Below are 23,306 nucleotides of genomic sequence, written 5' to 3' on the forward strand. Positions count from 1 at the left end.
TCGTCCTCAGGTGGGGAATTAAAGCTAAAGTGAGGAAGGTTAGTATAGTTGTCGTTAAATGGAGGTGGAACTTTGGTACTGTCATAGCATATTCCTGTCTTTATATTTAACTCCATCTGTGCCCCAATTATTCCATTAAGCTTTTCGGAAGCTAACTCAAATTTCAAAATTGGTTATTTTTTTTTTGGGCTAAGTCTAGCTCGAACTTAACAATTATAGCATTTAACTCAACGACACATTTTTCATGATGTTCAGCTAATTTTCAGTTATAAAAACTTGATGTGTGAAAATCGTATATAATATTAAAAACCAAATTTTACCGAATTCACCTAAAAAACACACAATCGGCAAGTGTACCGGTCGCAATGTCGTTAGCAAGTAAGAACGGATATCGAACCTAGGATACTATGGGTAAACTCTAATTATTAAACCTAAAAGATTACTAACCTAGACTTTTGTTTTGATTTTTTTAGAATTTTTTATATTAATTAAACTAATAAAACTTAACTAATTAAAATTTGAACTAAAAATAAAACTTTATAAAAATTGGGTTTAAAACAAAAATTAGAAACGACTACCTAGGTAATGGAATCCAACTAGTTAAACTTAATAGCTAACGAACTTGACTTGGTTGAAAAACAATATCTTAAAAATATGACACTAGAGATCACTAAATATGCGCTAGATAGCCTCCCGGCATCAACAACGACACCATAGAACTCTAATGACATGTAAAGCTCAATTGTTAAAGGTTGGATCACCTCCCGGTCTCATCTTACCTAATAATATTATGGTACCCCACAACCCAAATCACCTCCCGGTCTCTTCGGATACAATATATTTTAATATAAAGAGGGTAATTTTAATTAACTTGAACAAAACTTGTATCACAATAATCTAAGGGACCTAAGATAACCCACTCCCGTGCAATTATTACCCAAACCCGCAAAAGACAAAGATGACACAACACTAAATTACCTCCCGGCCTCTCTAGTGAAAGAACAATAAAATCTAATAAATTTTTTTATAATTTACTCCTACGGTTATTTCGACCATAAACCGCAAACAAGCTGAAAACACAAAGTAGCCAACCTAATCATGTGTCTAACAATCACCAAAAACTATTAAACACAAGTGGAATAAATATTAAAGTAATAAATTAGATTCAATTACTCAACAATTTTATGACCAAACCAATTAAAAACTTTTACCAAAGTATTAAATCAACCAACATCAAATAATAATAGTTCGTCAAACAATTAATATAACATAGTGCTCAACCAAAACCTAAGAAGTATAAAATATTTAGCCACTCATAATAAAATATGAAACAAAACTAATAATAAGTTCACAAAAGTAATTAATAATAAAAATTTAATACAACAAACCAGTTATTCTTCTTCTTTTGACATGTGCCAATCAAGCACAACAGAGAATCAATAATAATCTATATTCCTTCTTCTTGTCTACGGCTCCCCAACAGTAGCGGCTCTTTTAGAGAAGTAATAATAATGATGCTAGGGTTATAAGAACATTCTTCTATATATATGTTTGCGTCTGCCCTCCACACCCCTAATAATAATGTGTCTTCAGCTTCCTTTTTGACTTTGTGCTTTCATCAGTAGCCGGCCCAAATCAAGAGTTATATTAGATATATTATTATTTATTTATTTTCTTCGTTTGACCTTTCTTCCAACAAAACATCCACCGCAAATTTTGGGGTGTATTATTCTTCTTTTTCGTGACCACCAGCACACAAAAAAAACAAAAAAACCTTTTTGGTTTTAAGATTCTTATATATTTAATGTTGTAGGTTTTTTTAATTTTAGCTCCAACAAAAATTAAAGCCCACATGAGTTTATTTTCTGGTCACGGTTCCTTTATTTATTTTGATCATCTCATAAGCCCAGCCCATATGTCTTGTAAAATTTGAAGTTCATTTGAAATAGTTCAACGAGTTCTCCTACACTTTGTAAATAAAATAAAACTCATAAGTAATTGGGGCATGGTTAACGTGAAATTTTATATTTTAATAAGCATGTGAACATGAAACTCCACAAAATATGTGGCCATTTATTCCACTAATTATTACTTTGATGTCATTGTGGTCTCAAGTTTAGCATAAATACTTTAATTTAGCTCGTTTAAAAATTTAACCTTTAAAATCCAATTATGAGCCAAATAGAAATATATTTAATAAAAACCGGGCTCAAAATACTAGAAAATGTAGGAAATATTTATATAATAGCATGTATCTTTTAGACCATATCAAATAATATTAAACGATACTTTATTGATTACGTTAAGAATACTTTATATATAACTCTAGTGGCGTAGATCTTTTCTCTAAGTTTAGCCATGTCATTACCATGAGTTTTAATCCTAGTGGCGTAGATCTTTTCAGCTTTCTTAAGTTCATTATTCTGACATTTAATGCTAGAGATTTGATCTAAAATGTTAGTATTTTGGATTCTATAGTATAAAACTTTATCAATACAAGCTTGTGAGCAAAGTTAGTGTACCTCAGGATTGCGAGAGGCAGGTGTAGGTATTCCAGCAGTGAAGCTTGACGAGGTGCTTGCTTGACTACTTCCATCTACAGCACACTTGGGGATAATAGGACTTGCTTGACTTCTTACACCCGCAACACTTGTCTCAGCTTTATTTTCTTTTGACTGATTGTTTATTCGAAGGTTGGCATCCATTGATTCAAAAGACTTGATGGTAGAAGTCAACTCTGAGAGTGTTAAGGTATCCAGGTTTGTCATTCATTTGATGGTACACATACTGCTGTTCCATGTGTAAGGCGGTGAATTCAACAACTTCATGTTGATCTCAGACAACTTATTTGTGATGCCGGTACTTCTCAATTTAGTAACGAGTGACTCAGATCTGTTGATGAGAGAGGCAGCTGATTCTCCTTTGAAGTGTTTAAACATGTTGAATCCTTCTTTTAAAGTTTTCTTTTGGCCTTCACTCATATTAAGACTTCCTTCAAGCTTAGAATTGCAAACATTTTTTTAACAAAAAAAAAACTAAGTGGTTTTTATTTTTTATTTTTTTTTGTCAAAGTCAACGGGTCAGACTCGAATACCCGTTCGATTTGAACAAATTTTTTTTGTCAAAGTCGGCTTTTGAATGCCCGTTTGAACATATTATTTTTTTCGATCAAGGTCAAAGTCAGCGTTCGAATTCCCGTTTGAACATAATTTTTTTTGGTCAAAGTTAACGGTCAAACTGGAATACCGGTTCGTATACCCGTTCGAATGAATTTTTTTTCCAGTCAAAGTCAACGGTCAAACTCGAATACCGGTTCGAATAGCCGTTCGAATGAAAAAAAAATCGGTCAAACTCGAATACCCGTTCGAATTAATTTTTTTTCCGATCTGATGGTTGGTTAATTTGTATATACTTTAGTTCGTTTATTTACTAGTTTTAATTGTTTATTATGGACCACAGAAGACCCAATCGCGTATCGCGATGGGTGACACGGACCGGAAAATTAGGGTTTTATGTTATTTTCTTCTAGCTCGACCCTATTCTTCCATATCTTATTCCAGGCGATTCCCAGAGCAAACGAGAGGCGATTCCACCATTCCGGATCATATCGAGACCACGTTTATGTTCCCTAACATCATACTTGACGATTCCATAATGTCGAGGCTCGGCTAATCTCTCTGATTCATTCCCGGGATGTAGAGTTTGTATTTTATTCAGTTTTGAATGTAACCATGAACATACTATTTGTAATTATCGTTGATTGATCTATGAGTATTGATATTTAGGAAAAGTCAAAGTCAACAGTCAAACTCGAATACCGGTTCGAATGAAAATTTTTTTCCGGTCAAAGTCCAAAGTTGTTGTGTGTATGAGAGACTCACACAATATATAGTGTGAGTTCTCATGCACATTTATATTATTAATCGGCCCAATGGGCCATATGTACAATGGCCTAAGGCCCAAACATACAAGAGAAGTTGTTTAACTAACATACATAAACATAAGCGAAACAAATTACAAATACGAAAGACATAAACAGAAAAGGGCCCAACAACTTTACTCGGATCAATCCATGTTGTTAGGTAGCGGAAATCACTAACAACACTCGGATCTTAGTTTTTAAGAAAAAGAAAGAATGATGAAGTTGGAGGTGTTTGGTAGAGAGATAATCACTCTTTATTTCCAAGTGGGTTTTTGTATTATAAAGAGTTGTGAAAGGTTGTTGGAGAAATGGGGTAAAGGACCCTTTTATATGGTCCTCATTTCTCCAAATTTACATAACATGGTTACAAAATAAATGTACTGAGGTATGTAATACACCGATTAAAAGCAAATATAAATACATACACAATCCTAAAACTAATATAGAATATTGGCCCTACACGTCCGAGGTTTACTAACCTGCCCGGCGCAACGCGTTGGGTAAAAAACTAGTCTATAACGTTCAATAAAGGTTGTGTGATATGCTTATACTTGGTACCATTACAATGTTGCTGATGAAAAATTGGCACAACGTACACGATGAGAGGGGAAATGCAGATGGTTTACTCATTAGTTAGTTCGGCTGCGTCTTGTTCTAACTCATAATGGATCTGTATTCTCTAGCCAAGTTTATGAGCTGTCACCTTTTTTCATACACAAGGTATCTGTAAAACTGTTCATTTTAACACGTTCTAGAATAAACGAACATATATATGCTTGTAAACAAGCCGCATGCAGCATGTTCATGTCCGTTCGTATAATTTCAACCGAACAAATTAGAAGGTGGAATAAAGGTGGCTAACCCATCACATCGACTGCTCCCACAAATGACCAGCCAGCACTCATATTAATTGTGCCACGTCGCAAGCCGAACGATGAAACGCAGGAAACGTTACTTACATCTCAGTTTCCGAGCACACATGTCAAGGTTAGTCAACTTTGGTCCAAAAACTATAATGGCACGTACAATAGCATTAAAATTTGATTTATATATAGTTTGAAATACTTAGGAAAAGTGGGTGAATAATTAGTATTACCAGCTAGATGAACAATAAGTTTTAAGTCATGAGATACTAGCTAGGTCAGGTGTGTTGTGATTCAATAACCAGCTAGCTAGAACTAGAATGGTCGGTTAGAACTAGACCTGGCCTATGTGGTGCTGGTAACTACACATCGCTTTTGAACTTGTTGTGTAACATCCTAAAATTTTAATGATGAATAAAGGAAGTTATGTTTAGAGATTTCACGTAATTAATTAATATCGGGTAAGGAGCGGGTCTTGGACTTGGATTAATTGAGATGGGTTAAATGAGAATGGGATTTCAGGGATATAAATACCCCCAAAATCCCAAAATATCTTCATTTTTACCATACTCTCTAACACTTCCAAAACACGCACACCACACACCTCAACCGCCGGCGGCCGGAAGAGAGAGGCGAGATCCGAGAGTGTGAGAGAGAGAGACTAGTTGTGATTAAGCAAATAAACAAGACCCAAACAAGCTCAAAAAGGTATGATTCTTGATCTTTGAAGTTTAAAGATCCGAGCTTTTAGTGTATAAACGACCGAAAATGGTCGGGAAGCGTAGTGGGTGATGTTGAACCGTAACAAGGGTGTTAAAATCGCTCGAAATGTTGGACAGAAACCGAAACTGCGGTTATCTGGGCAACTTCGCCTTCATCTGGGCAACTTCGCCTTCAAAGCGATGAACTTCGCCTGCAAGCCAAGTTCGCCTGATGAACTTCGCCTGCAAGCTAAGTTCGCCTGATGGCAACTTCGCCTAAAGCTAAGTTCGCCTGATGACAACTTCGCCTAGAGCTAAGTTCGCCTGAGGCTTAACTTCGCCTAAAGCTAAGTTCGCCTGATGACAACTTCGCCTAAAGCTAAGTTCGCCTAAGGTTTAACTTCGCCTAAAGCTAAGTTCGCCTAAGGTTTAACTTCGCCTAAAGCTAAGTTCGCCTAAGGTTTAACTTCGCCTAAAGCCAAGTTCGATTAGAAAATAAATTAAAAACCTAATGAAAAATATGTTAAGACAGTTAATGGAAATAAAATTTTTCCAAGCTGACCTGGCAGCTCGACCCCAGCCAGGGGCTCTGCCCCTTGGACCCTGCTAGGGGCTGCCGCCCCTAGACCCCGCTGCCAGGGGCGCTGCCCCCGGACCCCCGTTCGTTGTGGGTCATATAAAGATAGAAATACATTATGAGAAGTGATAGTTAATTAATACGTATACTTGTTATACAGTCAGCCGTGCACAACTGAAGAAAGGGATTACGATTAACGGTGAACGTAACCGTGTTCAGGTGAGTTTCTATCCCCATTTATGTGTTACGTTTTCGGGGCTGTGTGCATACTCAATATGTTTGTTAATACACTTATCCTAAGAGATAAGTGTATGCCTTATGTGGATAATGTGAAATGTATGAATGATTGCTTGATGGTACGTGAACGATCTTCGGATATTGCACGTACTGTCAGGTTGTAACGCTATGTATAAGGTAAGTATGTTATGTATGTTTATGTGTATGAACATGATAGAGATAATAGAAGAAAGAAATGATAATGTATGGTTGTATGGTAACGAAGAGGGAATCGAACCCTACTAATATTCGAGAACTAGGGAACCGAACCCTACTAATATTCGAGGAAAGAGGGAAACCGAGCCCTAATAATACTCGTGGAAAGAGGGAAACCGAGCCCTAATAATACTCGTGGAAGGAGGGTACCGAGCCCTAATAATACTCGAGGAAGGAGGGTACCGAGCCCTAATAATACTCGAGGAAGGAGGGTACCGAGCCCTAATAATACTCGAGGAATGTAGGGCGTAATGCTCTTTATAACGTAAGATATGAAGGTAAGTTAATACAAAAGAAAGAATGAAAGAATGAAAGAATGAAAGTAGGAAAGTATGAAAGTATGAATGAAAGAATATAAGTTTATGTGTATTGTATAGTGTATGATTAACTAGAACTCACTCAGCGTAGCTGACTTTTAGTATGCACGCAGGTGAGTAGGATGAGGCAGCTCGCTTGAGGAGACACGTGGCACTGAACAAGAGTCTGGCATCTGAAGACTTATGATGTTTTAATTTTAATGCTTTAATGTTGAAAGACAATGGATGTTTTGAGACAAGTTATGAATTATGTAATGTTTTATGAAAGTTTTATATTCCGCGTAAATGTTTTAATTAACTCTGATATTTAGAACTGTGTTTATGAGTAAATCCAACACGAAAGTAGGGCTACCGGTAACGGGGCCTTACATGTTGGTCTCTGAAGCTTAATTCTTAACATGTAACGTATAAATATGGGATGCTAAGCACAGTGGCGAATCTTTGTTTTCAACCGAAACTTGTTGGAGGAATTCCCTTTTCAGGCCCGGCCCAAGGGGAGGGCAGGGAGGGCTCAGGCCCAGGCCCACTCCCCTTTTAGGGCCCACAGAATTTTTAAAATTTTTATATATGTGTGTATTAGGCCCCAACCAACTTCATTAACAAGAACAAATTAAGGTTGTCTGGCCCAAGGGTTTTATGTACAGGAGTAGCGATAGTTTGTCAGTTCCTATTCAACCATCGGACTTCCGACCGTCGAACACCTTTAGACATTCTATTTGTCCGGTAGGTGGCGACCAGCGGCCAACGAGTCTTTAACAGTAGGGATTTTAACGACCGACTACTACAGTACTACTACTTACAGGTTATTAACTTATATTTCACTTTTTATCTTTTATCAACCAGCGACCAGGTTATTAATTAACGAATAGGCCTTTGTTAACTTTTGTTTAAGTTTTAGCTGTAAAATAATGTAAGTTTTAGTTGTTAATTTCTAATTTCTTATTTCTTCAACTTTTATTCAGTGATACATGATAGAAATAATTAATTAGTTATGTTAATACTTGTTTTTTTTATAGATCCTTCTAAGTTTAAACACTTATCTGGTAGTTAAAAACGTAAAAATAAAAAAATAGAAGATGAGTTAAGAAATACACAAATAGAAAAGCATGCGAAGACACATACGTTTTTTTTTCAAAAGCAACCTTAAAATTCTAATGTTAAAGAAAAAGATGTACATGTTGATGAAGATGATCATGGGGTTGTTGACTGTTCCGGTAGCAGTGGCATTGGCATAACGGAATTTTTTAAAGTTGAAATTGTTTAAGACCAATTTACGATCGTCAATGTCTCAAGAAAGACATAACAAATTGGCTTTTATTGCTATTGAGAACGATGTTTTAATACCGTTGATTACAAAGAGTTATTCGAGGGATTTGCTTACAAAAATGGTAGAAGAGCATCATGATTCATTTAAGTTTTTTTAGTTTCGATCATCTTGCTAAAAAAAAGCTTTTGTTTTGTTTTGTTTTATTGTTATCAAATTTGTCTAAAATATATAAGAGTTTTTGGGTTTGTATTCTAGGGTCTTTTATATTTCATGTCCCAGGCCTACTCTTATTTTTGTATTCTTAGAGACGGTCATGTCCCTTTTAATGTAACAAATGCAAGAATGGTTCATGTATCCATCACCCATCCTATTACGCACATCCGTTTTCACATTCTTCATTGAAGAAAAACATTTTTCAACACTTAGCGTTGCAATCGGAAAAACTAATTATAACTTTATTAAACGATAGACCAACGGATAATCAATGTGTAATCTTGTTTTCACCATCATTTTGGCAAGATCACCTGACCCACTCAAGTTGACAAACCGCTTATCTTCTTTTACATTAGTAATGTAGTGGCCAGTTCATATGCAAGTTTCTCCTTTTCATCAAAATCAAAATCACATGAATACATCTCGGCCAACTTTAACAAGTTTACTTTACTAAAGGCACTAAAATTACAAGACGGGTTCAAAGAACTCATACTAGTAAGCAATTTAGTGGTTACCTCATTAAAGTGGTTTCCAAGCTCATGAACTTGCATATTGAGAACCGTGTCGAAACTATTAACCACATAATGGTGACGCTTGGTGATACCGGTCCTCTTTCTTCAATATTTTGGGTCAACATACTCGACTTCCATATCATAATACTTCAATATCATATTTGTCACAAAGGGATATCACATCTTTCAAAAACGAGTCAAAACCTTTAAGTCGATAACTTTTTAGGCATTCATTAGTTAACTTAACTAGCTTAATTGTATTCAACATATCTTGATCTTTTCTTTGAAGTGCTTGACACAATATGTTAGTAACACCCAAGATGTATTTCATCTAGGGGTGTGCAACAAACCGAAAAACCAATCCGAAACCGAAAAAACTGAAAATTTTAAACCAAAAAAACCGAACCGAAACAAAAACCGACGGTTTGGTTTTATGTTTTTTTATAAAACCGAACTAACGGTTCGGTTTTGGTTTTGCATGTAATAAAAATCGAACCGAACCGAATTCCTATATTTTTGTTATTTTAAATTTTGTATTAAGTAATTTATAAGAATTTAATAAACATGTAACAAAAATATTTTTGGTAAAATGTTTAATAACCTATTATTTTACAATTAACAAAATTATTTATACCTAAATTAATTATTTTTTGAAAACTTTCTTTTGACTTCAAATTTTCAAGATCAACTAGCAAAAACCGAAAGCGAACCGAAACCGAAATCGAACCGAAACCGAAAAAGCCGATACCGAACGGTTTCAAATACTCTAAAGACCGAAGATTTGGTTTTCAGTTATGTTTTAACCAAAAACCGCACCGAACTGCACCACATACACCACTAATTTCATCAAATAAATATAAAATACAAAACTAAAAGTGTTCGTGTATAATTGAAGTCCATGTGCTTCACTTTGGTGATCTGAAAACTCTCCCGGATTTTATATATATTAAAGCACGCCAATAAAACTAGGATATAAAGTAAGCAAACGGATAATTGTTTTTTCATGATAACTCCAACGTGTATCCCAGCTCTTGCAAGTGACAATTCTTGATTCTTATTTCCACTTCCGGTTCAACTTCCGAATTCAATACCAATCTTTCTTTTTGACTTACTCTTATAAAATCTATTATTTTACAAGATGTACCAACAACATTACTAAATTTGATAATTCTTTAAAAAAAAATTGTAAATCTCATGATGTTTGGTTGCAAGGCCCACAACAACAAGTTGAAGTTGGTGAGCAAAACAATGAAAATAATATGATGTAGAATTTTCTTTCAAAATTAAAGCTTTCAAACCATTATTCTCGTTGGAGATGTTGCTCGCAACGTCATTCCTTGGCCTCTAACCCTTCCAATACTCAAATTGTGGCGAGCAAATAATTTATCAGTTGCAGCTTTAAGAGATAACGTGGTTTTTTCCATAACATGAACAAGGCCAATAAATCGCTCATTCACAAATCCTAATTTATCAACATATCTTAAAACCACGGCCATTAGTTCCCTTTTAGAATTATCTCTCGATTTATCAACTAATATGGAAAAGACATCATCACCAAGTTCTTCAAATATCTTCTTTAATACTTCTTCTACAAAACAATTACAAAGTTCTTTTTGGATTGATGGAGACGTCATTTGGTTATTCCCGGGAGCATCACCTAATATAACCTTACCAATTTCTTCACTTGGTTCTCCAAACACTTTTAAGAACTCGATAAAAATTTCTTCTGTAAAGAGATTCTTCAGACTCATTATGACCACGAAAAGCTAACGAACCATTCAACAATGCTTTGGTAAGTCTAGCCGAAGCATGTAATCAGACTCTATATTGTGTTTTATGTATATATATGTTTCTTTATCAATGGCCACATGTAAAGAGTGAACTTGGTTAAGTAAGTCTTCCCCCATTTAACGTGTTTTGTTGTGAAAACTACTGCATTTACCCACATGATTGCTAAAATTTTTCAGACACCTGTCCAACATTGCAATTTTTCACTTAGAAATGCATCATTTTGTCCACATTACTTAAACAAGTAACAATGCAAACTTTATCCGCTTTGACATTGTATTCCAACCAATTTCCAAATTCACTAGTGTACCATTTCTCATTAAAGCGTCTTAATTTACCACTAAAATTTGTTAGAGGACAATCATGCCCAGTTGGTTGACACGGACCTCTAAGTACACATGCCCGTCTAGTTTCATCTTTTTGACTTGGGCGATAAGATGAAATTGGTTGCCTTTCGGAAGGATCCCATGGAAGATAATCCAAATTTATTTTTGACGGTTTACTACTTGAAGATTATGATCCAAGGTTCGATAGTTCACTTTGGAAATATCTCTTGATATTCATAATACCTACAAATCAACAATTATAAAATAACAAAATAAAAACTAAGAAACTAACAAAAACTAACAAACTAACAAATTAAAACTAACAATATAACAAATTAAAACTAAATTTAACAAATAACTTAGCATTTAAGTAGCTAACAATCAAGAACAATTAACATTTAACAAACGAATGTAAACTTACCTTCAAAGTGGGAGGACTCAAGCAATCAAGCTTCGAGGATGAGTAGAAGGCAGGAGGATTGGAGGAAGTCAGGAAGGCATGAGGTGTGTGGTCGACCGAAAAAGCGGCGACGATGGTCGGAGAACGCGGAAGATCTGGTAGGTGACAAGTGAGTTTGAATATGGGAGATAGGCGTCGTTGTGTCTGTATGTGTGTTTTATTACTAATAAATCCCTAATCGATATAACGCTGAGTTAGTAAAAAAAGAGTTCAAAAAATTATCCTAGAAACTTGAATCGAACCCGTGACCTTCAGGTTACAAAACTAACAAATTACCGGCTGGACCAACGCTTCAAATGTATACAGAGTGGTTCCTTCCTAATTTATAAGGTGGTTCCTCTAATATTTTCTATATATAAATGCACTGTTATTTCGAAACTCAGAACCACCCATTTATACTATAGATCTGCCCCTAGCTAAGAACTGACAACAAACATGCATAAAACAATACCAGACACTAAACATGCATGCATGGCCATAAACCTGCTGGTTGTAGGAGAATCATTCGAGCGTACTCATCCTCATGGCGGGCCCTAGGGTGGGGCTGGGTGGTTGACGTCCCCTGGCCCTACACCCCGCTAAGCCCAAAAGTTTTTTTTTTTAAAAAATTATATGTATTTTTATGAAAAACGATATGCATATTTAATGTTTAAACTCAGTACATAACAACTAGTTTGGTCTAGTGGCAAAGAAGTATGACTCCCGACCAAAAGGTTGTGGGTTCTAGTCTCATCTGAAACTTGTTTAAACCTATGTTTAAACTTGTTTTTGTACATAAGTTTTTTACACAACCCAAATCATAACCAAGGAAGCCAACTTAAAAATTAAATTGTTTAAACCCAACAAAATTACTCCTTTCACTTAAGGCCCAAACTATTTTTCACCTTCGGCCCAGAATTTTTTTTCAATTCTTGGACCCGGCCCTGCTCATCCTCATTCGGACCAACAATCTCTAGATTTCTAAAATCAAGTCTATAACAGAGAAAAAATGGCCATAAACATCTTTCCAACTAGAAGCCTAGCCGAAGCCACCCGTATAGATAGAGGGATCATGAGCATAGATGTGAGTTTAATTTCGACTTAAACACATAAACCGTTTACCTAAATGGGGAGTGGGGGTTGTTCGGGTGAGCACGACATGCTCACCCATCTTTTTTTTTCTACTTTCTTGTATTTAGGCTACCGCACTATTCAAATTTGGAGAACCATGTTGCCCCACTCTGGCCAGACCTATGTTGGCTTTCAAAATTTGACTTGGGCGTTCCCCGTGGAAACCTCACCGTTGACTGTCACTTGACAGTTGTTGTGCCGCCACAAAAGCAGAACTCTCTAGCGTAACACACAGTTGGACGTAAACCCAGGTGGGCTCGGGGTTCAAACTGACAACATTTGCACAATGCGTAGCTGAAATCCTTCATTGCCAATATCCACCCAAAGTGACATAACTGGAAATCAAACTTGAGTCTTCATCGGAGAACCCAAGTCTCCTACCACTCACCCATCTAATCCGTTTTCTTATATCTTAAGGAACCTGTGCTTTATGTTATAACTTGGAATTAATTGGCAAATTTATATCAAAACTTAAAATCTTTTTTAAAAAATGACATTAGATTTCAGGTTGAGTTAAAATAAGAAGTTTATTTTTCCTAGAAAGGCTAGGAAGAATGGTATTTTGGTCCACTACTTTAATCTCAAAAACCCACTTACAACTACACTCATCTTCTACAACCATCGCCACTCCACCTCTCACTGTCACCACTGTCACACCCTGACTAGCGGCTGATTAACGTCGAGGCGCAACGTGATTGTTCATCGCACAACGACACTATTAAACGTGATGATATAACTTATTGAATTCAAATTTAAGTACACATACAAATTAAACGTGATGATATAACTTATTGAATTCAAATTTAAGTACACATACAAGTTTTCAAACAAAGATGACAAATACATGAAAAAATAAAAGTTTATTTGCTAATAACCTAAAGTCTACTAGTCCTACTTCATATTTCAATCTTCACACGTTTAAACCTCTACCATGGTTAAAATAGATATCGAGTCAACACGAATGTTGATGAGTTTTCCTAAGTTTATATATATTAATATTTGAAAATGACAATTCACATGTATTCAATGTATTTAATCATTCATAAGAGTAATGCAAAAAATAAAAATACAAGTCCTGTTCAGTAACTTCGGTTATCAATAAGAGCTGAACAGCACTAACTCGCATGGTCACATCAGAAGCAATTTGCACCCAACAACCGATAAGTAACTAGTGAGCGATCGGACATTTATCAATACCATTAAACGTATCGTTGCTGCCCTCACTGGCACCTCCAAAATTGCCATATCTATCAGTCTTTGCCGCCACCAGTGCGTATTTTCATAAGATTTGTAACCAATAAAATTAAATTTCAAAATCATGTTTTTTCCATGACCAAATAATAAAACTATTTTTCAAAACCACAACCCATCATCATTAACCCCTCCAGCAAAAACAACCATAAAACCACCACCGCCACCACCTCGGCAAATAAACCACCATTCACAAAAAGTTATTATAACTTGTCAAAGATGTAACCAGTTGACACTTATATCTAAAGTACAAAACACAAACTTTCAGATAAAAAACAACAGTAATGCTTTCACATGATCTCTACAAACTAGATTTCCATAACAAAGCATTCGACTTTTGGAAGTCACAAACCTATTCCACCATGGGGACCGATCCACCAGCTTGCAAGATTTGTTGCTCCAACTGCAGCATATGCAAAGAGTAACAATGTAAATTTAATCGGTTCCAAGGGTTATAATGTAAATTACTATCTTAGTAGTACCAGACTACACGTGCAACGTACCCTGAACAAGGCTTCAAGTTTGTTCCTAAAGAAAATGTATTCTTGTTTCACTTGCTGCAGACACCGCAAACACCTGCAGCAGTCACATGCCATCAAATTTAGAAAGCAAATACTTTTGACTTTAAATGTCAAATGAACATCTTTTTATTTCCAAAATGATACAGATACATTAAAATATTAAATGTTATAAATTCGGTATCTGTAAACTACTAAGAATTAGCGTAATTTAGGAAAAATAATCAGTGTTAAAAGTTTGAAGAGAATATGTAAGAGATGTGAATTCGACAATATAAGTTTGACCATCAAAGTCAAATGACAACATAAACGAAAAAAGGTGTAGAATTTAAAATCATTAAAATCCTTGAACTAATCTGCTTGAGACCATATACAAGAACCATGCTTTTTAAATTGAAGGGTATTTTAGACATTTGACTAACGCTTAAAAGCATTTTTGTAAGACCATGAAGCCGAATCTTATGCTCTCAAATGAATATCTTTTAAGTTTCAGAATTGATACGAAAACAATAAATTTTGAGATAAATCCGGCATCTATATTAAGAACTAGATAAACTAGTGTAAATGAGAAAAAAAAGGTGGGCGATAAAGATTTGAAAAGAATACGTAAAAGTCACGAATATGACAATAAGAGTTTGACCATCAAAGTCTAATGAAAACATATAGCATTAAATAGTAAAATTTAGAATCACTAGCTTCCTTAAAGTAATCTGATTGAAATCATATGTATCACGAAGAAAAGGAAATTGAGAATTCTCAAACGTGTTAAAAAACCGATGAAATATACAAGAATCATGATTTTGAATCAAAGGATATTTTAGAAATTCGACTAATGCTCAAAGATGTAATTTAGCTTCAAAAATGACGACAAAAAAACACTGGAAACGTGTCTATTGTTTTCTCAGATTGGGTAAATCTAAGACTTAGCACATCAAGATTGCAGATAAAACCCTAAATCAAGAATCTTTATAAGCATATACAGGGGTAGATCAGTAATTTCACTTTTGGCTCAATGAGAAAAGGTTACTCACCCGTCAAGATTTTTCGCCTCACAGAAGCCTTTAAAGTGAGCGCACACATTTGTGACCCGTTTTGCCCCTATGCTGTAACATCAAATTACCCAAAAAAAAGATCTGAAAAAAAATATCTCAATATTGTGTATTCAAATCACAAGATTGTCATCTTTCTAAACATAAATCGCATAAAAAGCAAACTTTAAAAAAAATAATAACGCAGTCTAATACCTCGAACTGCTACCCTTGAACTGGTGAGCATGAGCATCAACCTGTTTGTAATCCACATTCCTCTGTTGACTTTTTTCAATGTAAGTCAAACCAAAGACCACAATAAGAAACATAATCAAAAATTAAAACCGGTCAATAATAATTAATAAATAACTTACAGAGCAGTTGTCAAATTGTTAAGAAGCTTGTCTGAGTCTTCAAAGTACATAGACACCACTTCAGTCACAAAGTCGGGATTGCTCTCGTCTTGCAGTTTCTGAAGTTCTGTGAATTGGTTATCGAGATAACCCTAAAAAGACCCATAAAATACAGACAAGTAAATTAACATTCCAAAAAAAGGTTAAAACTTTCACAATTTTCACGTTAAAAAGATGTTACACACCTCGTTATGCAGAGATGTTGTGTAGTCAATAAACTGTCTTTGCAACTGAAGAACTGAAGACATGGTTTCTTGAAATGAAAGATTATCTGCAAAAGAAGCAATCTTGATGGCATATATCTTATAACTTTACATACACGTATACATATACATACATAAAATTATCAAAAAAAAAAAATCTTTTAATGGTGAAAAGTGACCCAAGAACTTAGGGCTTCCACAAGATCGCAAACGTGATTTCCTTACGTCTTATTCCCATTTCCACCACTGAATTTATAGTGGAACACCACCACATTCAATAAGCTTTATTTATCATTTTGCACTATTCAAATGGTTACAAACATTCTTTAGATTATCATAGATATGCAAGCTCATCAATATGGTCTTGATAAACTGATTAAAACATACTTCTTTATGGTATAATCAGCAGACAAACAAATCTTGTACTTTCCACCAAGACAAACAAATTATTGATATTGAACAAAAGTTGAGATATTAATGGGTCCCACACATATCAAGATAACAACCAAGAAATCAATCAAACATTAAAAAATAAATAAATAATAATTTGCAGCATGGGTAAGGAGATCTGGATAAAGTTAACAACTTTCTTGTCTAACCCTAACCGATCTAAATTTTGAAACCATAAAACCTAATTTTTACTATAATTAGAGAAAATCAGAAGATTAATAAACAAAATTCATATAATTCAGTAAAGGGTATGTCTTAAAAGGTTAAAAAAACATGGTAAAAGTTGCAGATTTGAGAGAATAATAACATGGGTAAAGGTTGGAAGAGTTACCGGAAGTGACGGTGGATGCCGCCGGTCAAACTGCGGCGGAGGAAGATGGTCAACGGAGTGTGGGACTACCAACCAACCAACCAGAAATAGAGCAGCAAGGAAGAATATAATATATGTCCAGGATGGATTTGTGTCTTTGCTAAAAGAGGAAAAAGGTGATATTTTTATGGGCTTGTTAGGCCCACTTTTTGGGTTTTAGTGGGCCCGGAAACTGGGAATGAAAGCCTGATTCGTTCGCTCGTGGTCAATGGTCAATTAACTGGTTAGACTGGTTAATCGGGTCGGATACTAACCGGTTTTTAAGCACAAAAACCCTAACCGGTGTAACCGTTTTCGGGTATAACCAAACTGGTCACCCGGTATATAACCGGGGAAAAACGGTTTAAAAAACTAAACTCAGTTTCGTAATCGGTTATTAACCAGGTTCTGGGCCAAAATTTATAACTGGTTACTAACCGTCGGTCATTTTCCAGGTAGAAACTGGTTAGAGACTTGGTTAGAAACGGGTTAGTGACAGGTTAACCGGTTTGGAAGTGCACCTCTACACGCGAGTTAACCATTAGTAGGAACTAAGTTAGTATTGACGTTGAACCGACATTTAGGAATGTAAAGGTGGGTTCAAGAGGTTACGTGTGTGAAGTGTAAGGTGCACCTCTACCCACGAGTTAACCATTAGTAGGAACTAAGTTAGTATTGACGTTGAACCGACCTTTAGGAATGTAAAGGTGGGTTCAAGAGGTTACGTGTGTGAAGTGTAAGGTGTGTTATCAATATGTCACATTATGCAATACGTGTAAGGGTATTATACACACCGTCATAGTAGGTCCTCAATAGTAGACCACGAAGAAATATACATAAGAAAAAGTTCATCGTCAAGGGTTATTATGTACTTTCATGATGCTGGTAAGATTTAATATATTATTAATGCACCTTTACAAGAAATATTCATGTACGAAGCAATGATGGATCTAAAAGAAAAGTTAAAAGGTAACGTGGGCTAAAAAAAATTTGTTTAATACATAATAATGTATTTCCCCAAGAGAGTTAAGGGATAGCGGGGGCCACCCTGACATGAAAGTTGTTGTAAGGAAGCGATAATTTGTAACAAGATGTCAGTTTGAGAGATGCAAACTTGAAATAAGTTCATGGGGTAGGCCTTGTTCCCATATTAATGATCTATGAGGAACACTTCTGTTTAATGTGTTTCAATATGAAAACGATACATGTTGACATTACAGATAACAATGATATGTTATGCTGCTGACTAGTCAAATATATACAAAGAATGGCATGAAATTTTGGTAAACCTTCACCGTTATTCAAAAGTATACAACACATTACACAAATTGGTATCACCACTATATAATTTAGGAATTTTGGTATGCATTTTAGTATGATGGAGATGTCATGACGACCTTCATTAATGTTATAGATTGCGGTGTTAATACGAAGTACGCATGGAAACCTGTTATTAGTATGACTATCAAGTGGTGAAAATGTGGGTAATCAGCATAATCAGCCGCACAAAAAACTGAATTAACTAAACGATTTGTGACATAAATGCATCGCAAAAACGCTACTATCTTATATAAAACACTTACAATGGATTCATGACTTTAGAAGTTTAATGTTATAACAAGCTAGAAGCTATTATCAAAGTGAAATTAAAAGGAAGCGTACTGAATGGGATATTACTTAAAAATGTGTAACTATGAAAATAATAACCCTTGTTTAACAAACTATAACAAGGCATGATGCTATAGCCTAGCTAAAGCTCACTTTAGAAAACCTAATTGCACCATTTTATGAACTTAAGTTTAAAAACTTAATAGTTAACACACATTAATATATTATATGATATTTAAATAATAAAAATACATTGTAAGTCTTTGCGTGTGACAATTATAAACGTAACTAATAAGTTGTATCATTTAAACATAACTTTCCTTAACACGATAGTATAAATACAATAAAAGAAAATCTAGCAAGAAGGTAGACAAAAAAAAAACAAACGATTACAAATCAATAGAGAATGGAGAACAACATCACTACACTCAAGTAATATCTTGAAATCTAGCTCTATTTTTAATCCAGCCAAACGAAGAGAACATAACTTGATCTACCATCTTCATTGGGGAACAAATCTTTTAGCAAAAAAGCCTCGCGTTTCACTCCTAAATAAGCTAAATAGCAGGGTGCATCAAAGAAGCCAAAAGCTTAAGAGGTTTATCAAAACGAGTTTGCTTACAAAAAAGAAGGTAGGCTCAATGTCACGGAGTTGTTTCTTTGACTCGCGTGCGGCCTTAGAACTTTGTCTAAGTAAGCCTCGATGGTTAGGTTTGTAGTGTTTTGGCAGCGGAAGTTTTTAGTAAAGTGTGTTGCCTTGCAATGTTGCAAGTAATGATGCTTGTGTTTGAACAAGGATGTAATGCTTGGAATACTTGAAGACAAGTATACAAGTAAAGAGTTTATATTACAAGAAAGATAGGTTACAAGTGATTTGATTACAAGAGCTTGGGTGATTGCCAAAATGCTCCTAACATCACCTATTTATACTAGTTAGGGGCTGATCTAGAGCCTTCCTAAACTAGATCCTTCTATACATAATATCTTAGTATGTTACTAGATCCTTCTTATAAAATATCCAGCAATTATGATCATTTTGGGCTGGTCAAAAAGCTTCATTTGGCAGCAACTTTGGGGCTGAAATGTGCAGCTCTAGAACCATCTTTTGGGTAGCTTCTAGCAGCTTCCGTATGGCAGATTTGTGCAACCATTCTAGGTTGTTCCAGGTATGTTGTGGGCTGTTCTAGGTTGTCCCAAATAGTCCCATTTTGTCCAGCATGTTGTGGGTACTCTCAGCAACTCCGGATGTCTCTTGAATGCACCGGAATGTTCCAGAAACGCGGTGAAACGAGCTGAAAATTTGGCGGTGCGTGACATTCTCCCTCACCTGATTTCGCAATGCCCTCGTCACGAGTTTTTAACCCTCGGCTTGGGTGGGTGAGTCTTAAAGCGGTTATGGTTGTCTCTCGTTTGGTTTTTTCGGATTCCATAGTTGTTGCATACACTTGACCTTCTTTGTCTATGAAAAGAGTGTTCATGCTTGGCGTAATGGCAGCCCCTGTTTTTCGGAAGAACTCCATCCCATGCATGATATCGTAGTCATCTAGGGGTGCACGGAGAAATGCATTTTACCGGTCCACGAACCGATCTTGGCCCTTACTCCCCATGCTACTCATTGGATCGGTTGGGCATGTAACATCGTGAAAATTTTGAGTTCAAAATGTAAACTTTCCAAAGTATAGGGACAAATTTTGCCAAATTCCAAGGTTGAGGGTTAAAAACGAAAATTCTGATTTCTTGTCCTATCGCGCTACGCGACGGGGCAAAAGATAAGCCCATCGAGTATCGCGATGGGGCTTGGTCAAAGCTTCTGGAAGAAGTCAACAGCGATACGCGATCGCTGTTGAGCCTACGTCATCGCGTACCGCGATGACGTGGCCTGACACGTCTGACACATTTTCACCACGTGTCCACACGTGGCACACCGGTCGCCACGTGGCACGTCGTCCGCCACGTGTCAACACGTGGCGACACGTGGCAGACCTATAGGGTGACTATCCGAAGCTACGTCGCGCTACGCGACGGGTGACAAGGAGCCCATCGCGTACCGCGATGGGATCCAAAATTTTGTCTATAAATAGCAAGGTCCGGGTTCTCATTTTTCACACATCAAATTCAGTATCTCTTTCTCTCTCTAACATCTCTCTAGCCATATTAACTTACCTCGAAGTTCGTGCCTTATTTCCTCGATAAGCGTGCCCCGATTTCCTCATTTGTGTACCGACGTTTCCTCGAAGTGCGTGCCACCCTCCACCCACATACAACCAAGGAAGGCGTTTGTTTTCGAAAGGCGTGCCATCAATTGTTGAAGAATGGTGTTGTCGTTAAAGTGCCAAAGTTGATCAAGAAAAGTGAAGCGGCATTGGAGTGCTGCTTGAGTTTCTAGGGTTTCCGAAACGCCAACAAAGGTTAGGCGTAACGACAAATGAATATAATATAATATTATATTAAAGGCTTAAGCCTTAAGTCGAGGATATACTCGATACCTCGATAAAAGAAATGAAATACAAACATAACAAAGAAAAAAAAATAAGAATATGAATTGACAAATATATATGTGTGTAAGTATATATGATTATATTCTTTGTTATGAAATTATTATTTAAGTAATAATGGGTATTCTTAAATAATAAAATAAAAAGAATAAGTTTCTTTGAGAAGAAGAAACGTCGGGTTTTTATATAAACTAAAAGTTTATAATTTACTTTTAAACTAAAGGTTTTCAAGTAAAAGAAATGTATGAACTAAAGGTTCATCGAGGTAGAGATATAAAATAAGACTAAAGGTCTTAAGCCGGATTGTATATCCGACTAACAAATGGTTATACTCGTACTATAGGTACGAGATAGCAAGGAAAAGACCCTCGGACGGTGAGTGAAGCCGATCCCAAAGAGATAAGGTGAATACGCCCCCAAACTTTTATAAACTTGTTTTCAAACGAGTCAAACATGTTATATGAAAATTGTTTACAATGAACTACGTGTTCCAAAAACCATTATAAATGAAAGTATAAACCTAGCCCTCAGGCTGTGGTATACGTATGTCTGGAACCTTTCATAGGTGGTACTACAGGATGGGCACATCACACTACCTTGATCGTAGGACGCTTTCCCGCGGGAAGTACGATCTTTGTGTATATTTACGGGTACTTAACTAAGTCGAACGCTGCGGTGTTTGCTGAGGTGACCTAGAGTAGAGACTTGAATTTATAAATGTGTTATTTAACTTTGTTATTCCTAAGCCACGTTGGTCCGAGGCAGGCGTAGTCTCGAGGGGTAATAAAGTAAAAGAAAATATTTTTGCGTCAGTGTGTTCACCAGCATTCGTTGCTGACGTATTTTCTTACATTTTGCAGATGAACAAGATTAGCGCTTGGAATGTCGAAGTGCTATATTTAAATCCGATGGCTCGGATCTTTTGTTTAAAACTTTAATATATATGGTGGTGGTTTTGTAATGTAAAAACAAGTAATCTTTTGAAACTAGTTTGGGAATCTTTTAAATTCCCGACTTTTGTTATGTAAATATTTACAATTTAAATCCACAAGTTTTACAAGTCTTCCGCTAATTAAACGTAACTCTGATTTATTACACTTGTGGTACCAACATATGCGTCGCACTCCTAGGTCGTGTTTTGGGGTGTGACAAGTGTTGGTATCAGAGCCATCGATCTTAGCGAATTGGGTATCATAAAACAATACCCAAGCTTAGATCCAAGTATAGGAAATAATTGTTTATGTGTTTTAGAGATAAGATAGGCTGGTAACCTTTTCTTTCCCTCCACATTCTAAACCTCCCATAAGTAGATGTCATTCAAAAGTTGGATGGAAAACTATGTACGCAAAGCCAAGGAAGCGGGAATTGCTGAACCTTACCCCGAGGATAACATGAGTGATGGATACTATGAAGCGTATTTTGATCAAGATGTGGAACACGATTTGACCAAACCTGTGTACTACCCCGGAAGTAGACACTATCCAATAGACGTTCCCGATAGTCCACCAAAACAAGGAAACGAACCACCAAGACACTCAAGCTACCATCCACCAACCATACCTATGTATCAACCCTCTGAAATACCAACGTACCATCCCTCGGAGATTCCCACTTATCAACCATCACAAGAACCGCAATACTACCCCACCGGATATTTACCAAATCCACACCCGTCCTATGCCTTCCTCTCAAACCGACCAATAAAGGAAGAACCAAGATCCCCATCCTCCGACTGGATGCAATGCCACTCTGACCCGTGAAGGTGGCTTACTGGAAGCTCCACCATGAACGAAGTCAACTCGCAACCCAACAATGGCGAAGGGCCATCCCGCAAGCCCAATATGAGGGTAATGATGCCCTACGAAAGTTTCAAAATGCCCCCAATGATCAACGAGACCACTGAGCATATGGAGGAGGAAGAACCTGAAGAGGAAGAAGTACCTATGGAAGAGGAGGAACCAGAAGAGGAGGAGGACCCCGAAGAAGAGGAGGATCCTGTGGAAGAGTCCAAACCGGAAGAAGAGCATCCCAATAATCCCAATGAGATATCAAACTCTATGGATGGATCACTCACTTCCCAAAACCCAAGCTACGGTTCCGTCGATCCGTATGTTCAATATCTGGAGCAACTCAGGAACCAAGCTTCGTCAAGCTTCCCATCATTCCAAGGAAAGATTCCTTCAATTCAAGAGCAAGGTGATGAGATTCGAGAACAAAACCAAGCTGCTAAGACTTTCTTCTACCTTGCATCCGACATGACTGTGGTCCCGTATCCTGAACCGAGGAATCACTACGAGATGGTGACATTGGGTTACCGCGACCCACCTCCACAATATGGATACCCCGACAAGGTCCCGCAATCGAATGAAGAACATTTGGATCGTGCTTTGCACGAAACCGACGATTTGAGGAAGAAGGTAGCCGAGGAAGGGAAGAAAAAAAA

General features: G+C 36.4%; 1 protein-coding gene across 2 annotated transcripts; it reads right to left on the reverse strand.

The window, feature by feature from the left end:
* Nucleotides 1–13,988: 13,988 nt before the first annotated feature.
* On the reverse strand, nucleotides 13,989–16,899 carry LOC143634923 (histidine-containing phosphotransfer protein 1-like). Of its 2 annotated transcripts, none has more exons than XM_077102882.1 (7): nucleotides 16,743–16,899; nucleotides 15,944–16,029; nucleotides 15,720–15,850; nucleotides 15,562–15,630; nucleotides 15,349–15,420; nucleotides 14,303–14,375; nucleotides 13,989–14,202 (listed from the first exon to the last, which is right to left on the reverse strand). In XM_077102882.1, exons 2-7 carry the CDS (start codon nucleotides 16,004–16,006, stop codon nucleotides 14,152–14,154), a joined length of 459 nt encoding a protein of 152 aa, XP_076958997.1. In that variant the 5' UTR covers nucleotides 16,007–16,029; nucleotides 16,743–16,899; the 3' UTR covers nucleotides 13,989–14,151. The 2 variants fall into 2 exon arrangements, with proteins under 2 accessions (XP_076958997.1, XP_076958996.1); XM_077102881.1 differs by lacking the exon at nucleotides 16,743–16,899 and adding an exon at nucleotides 16,187–16,302.
* Between the last annotated feature and the right edge of the window lie 6,407 nt (nucleotides 16,900–23,306).

This window comes from Bidens hawaiensis, unplaced genomic scaffold, assembly GCF_021521415.1.
Source record: "Bidens hawaiensis isolate Kalapana, Puna unplaced genomic scaffold, B.hawaiensis_p1.1 tig00007270_1, whole genome shotgun sequence".
NCBI classification, from domain to species: Eukaryota; Viridiplantae; Streptophyta; class Magnoliopsida; order Asterales; family Asteraceae; genus Bidens; species Bidens hawaiensis.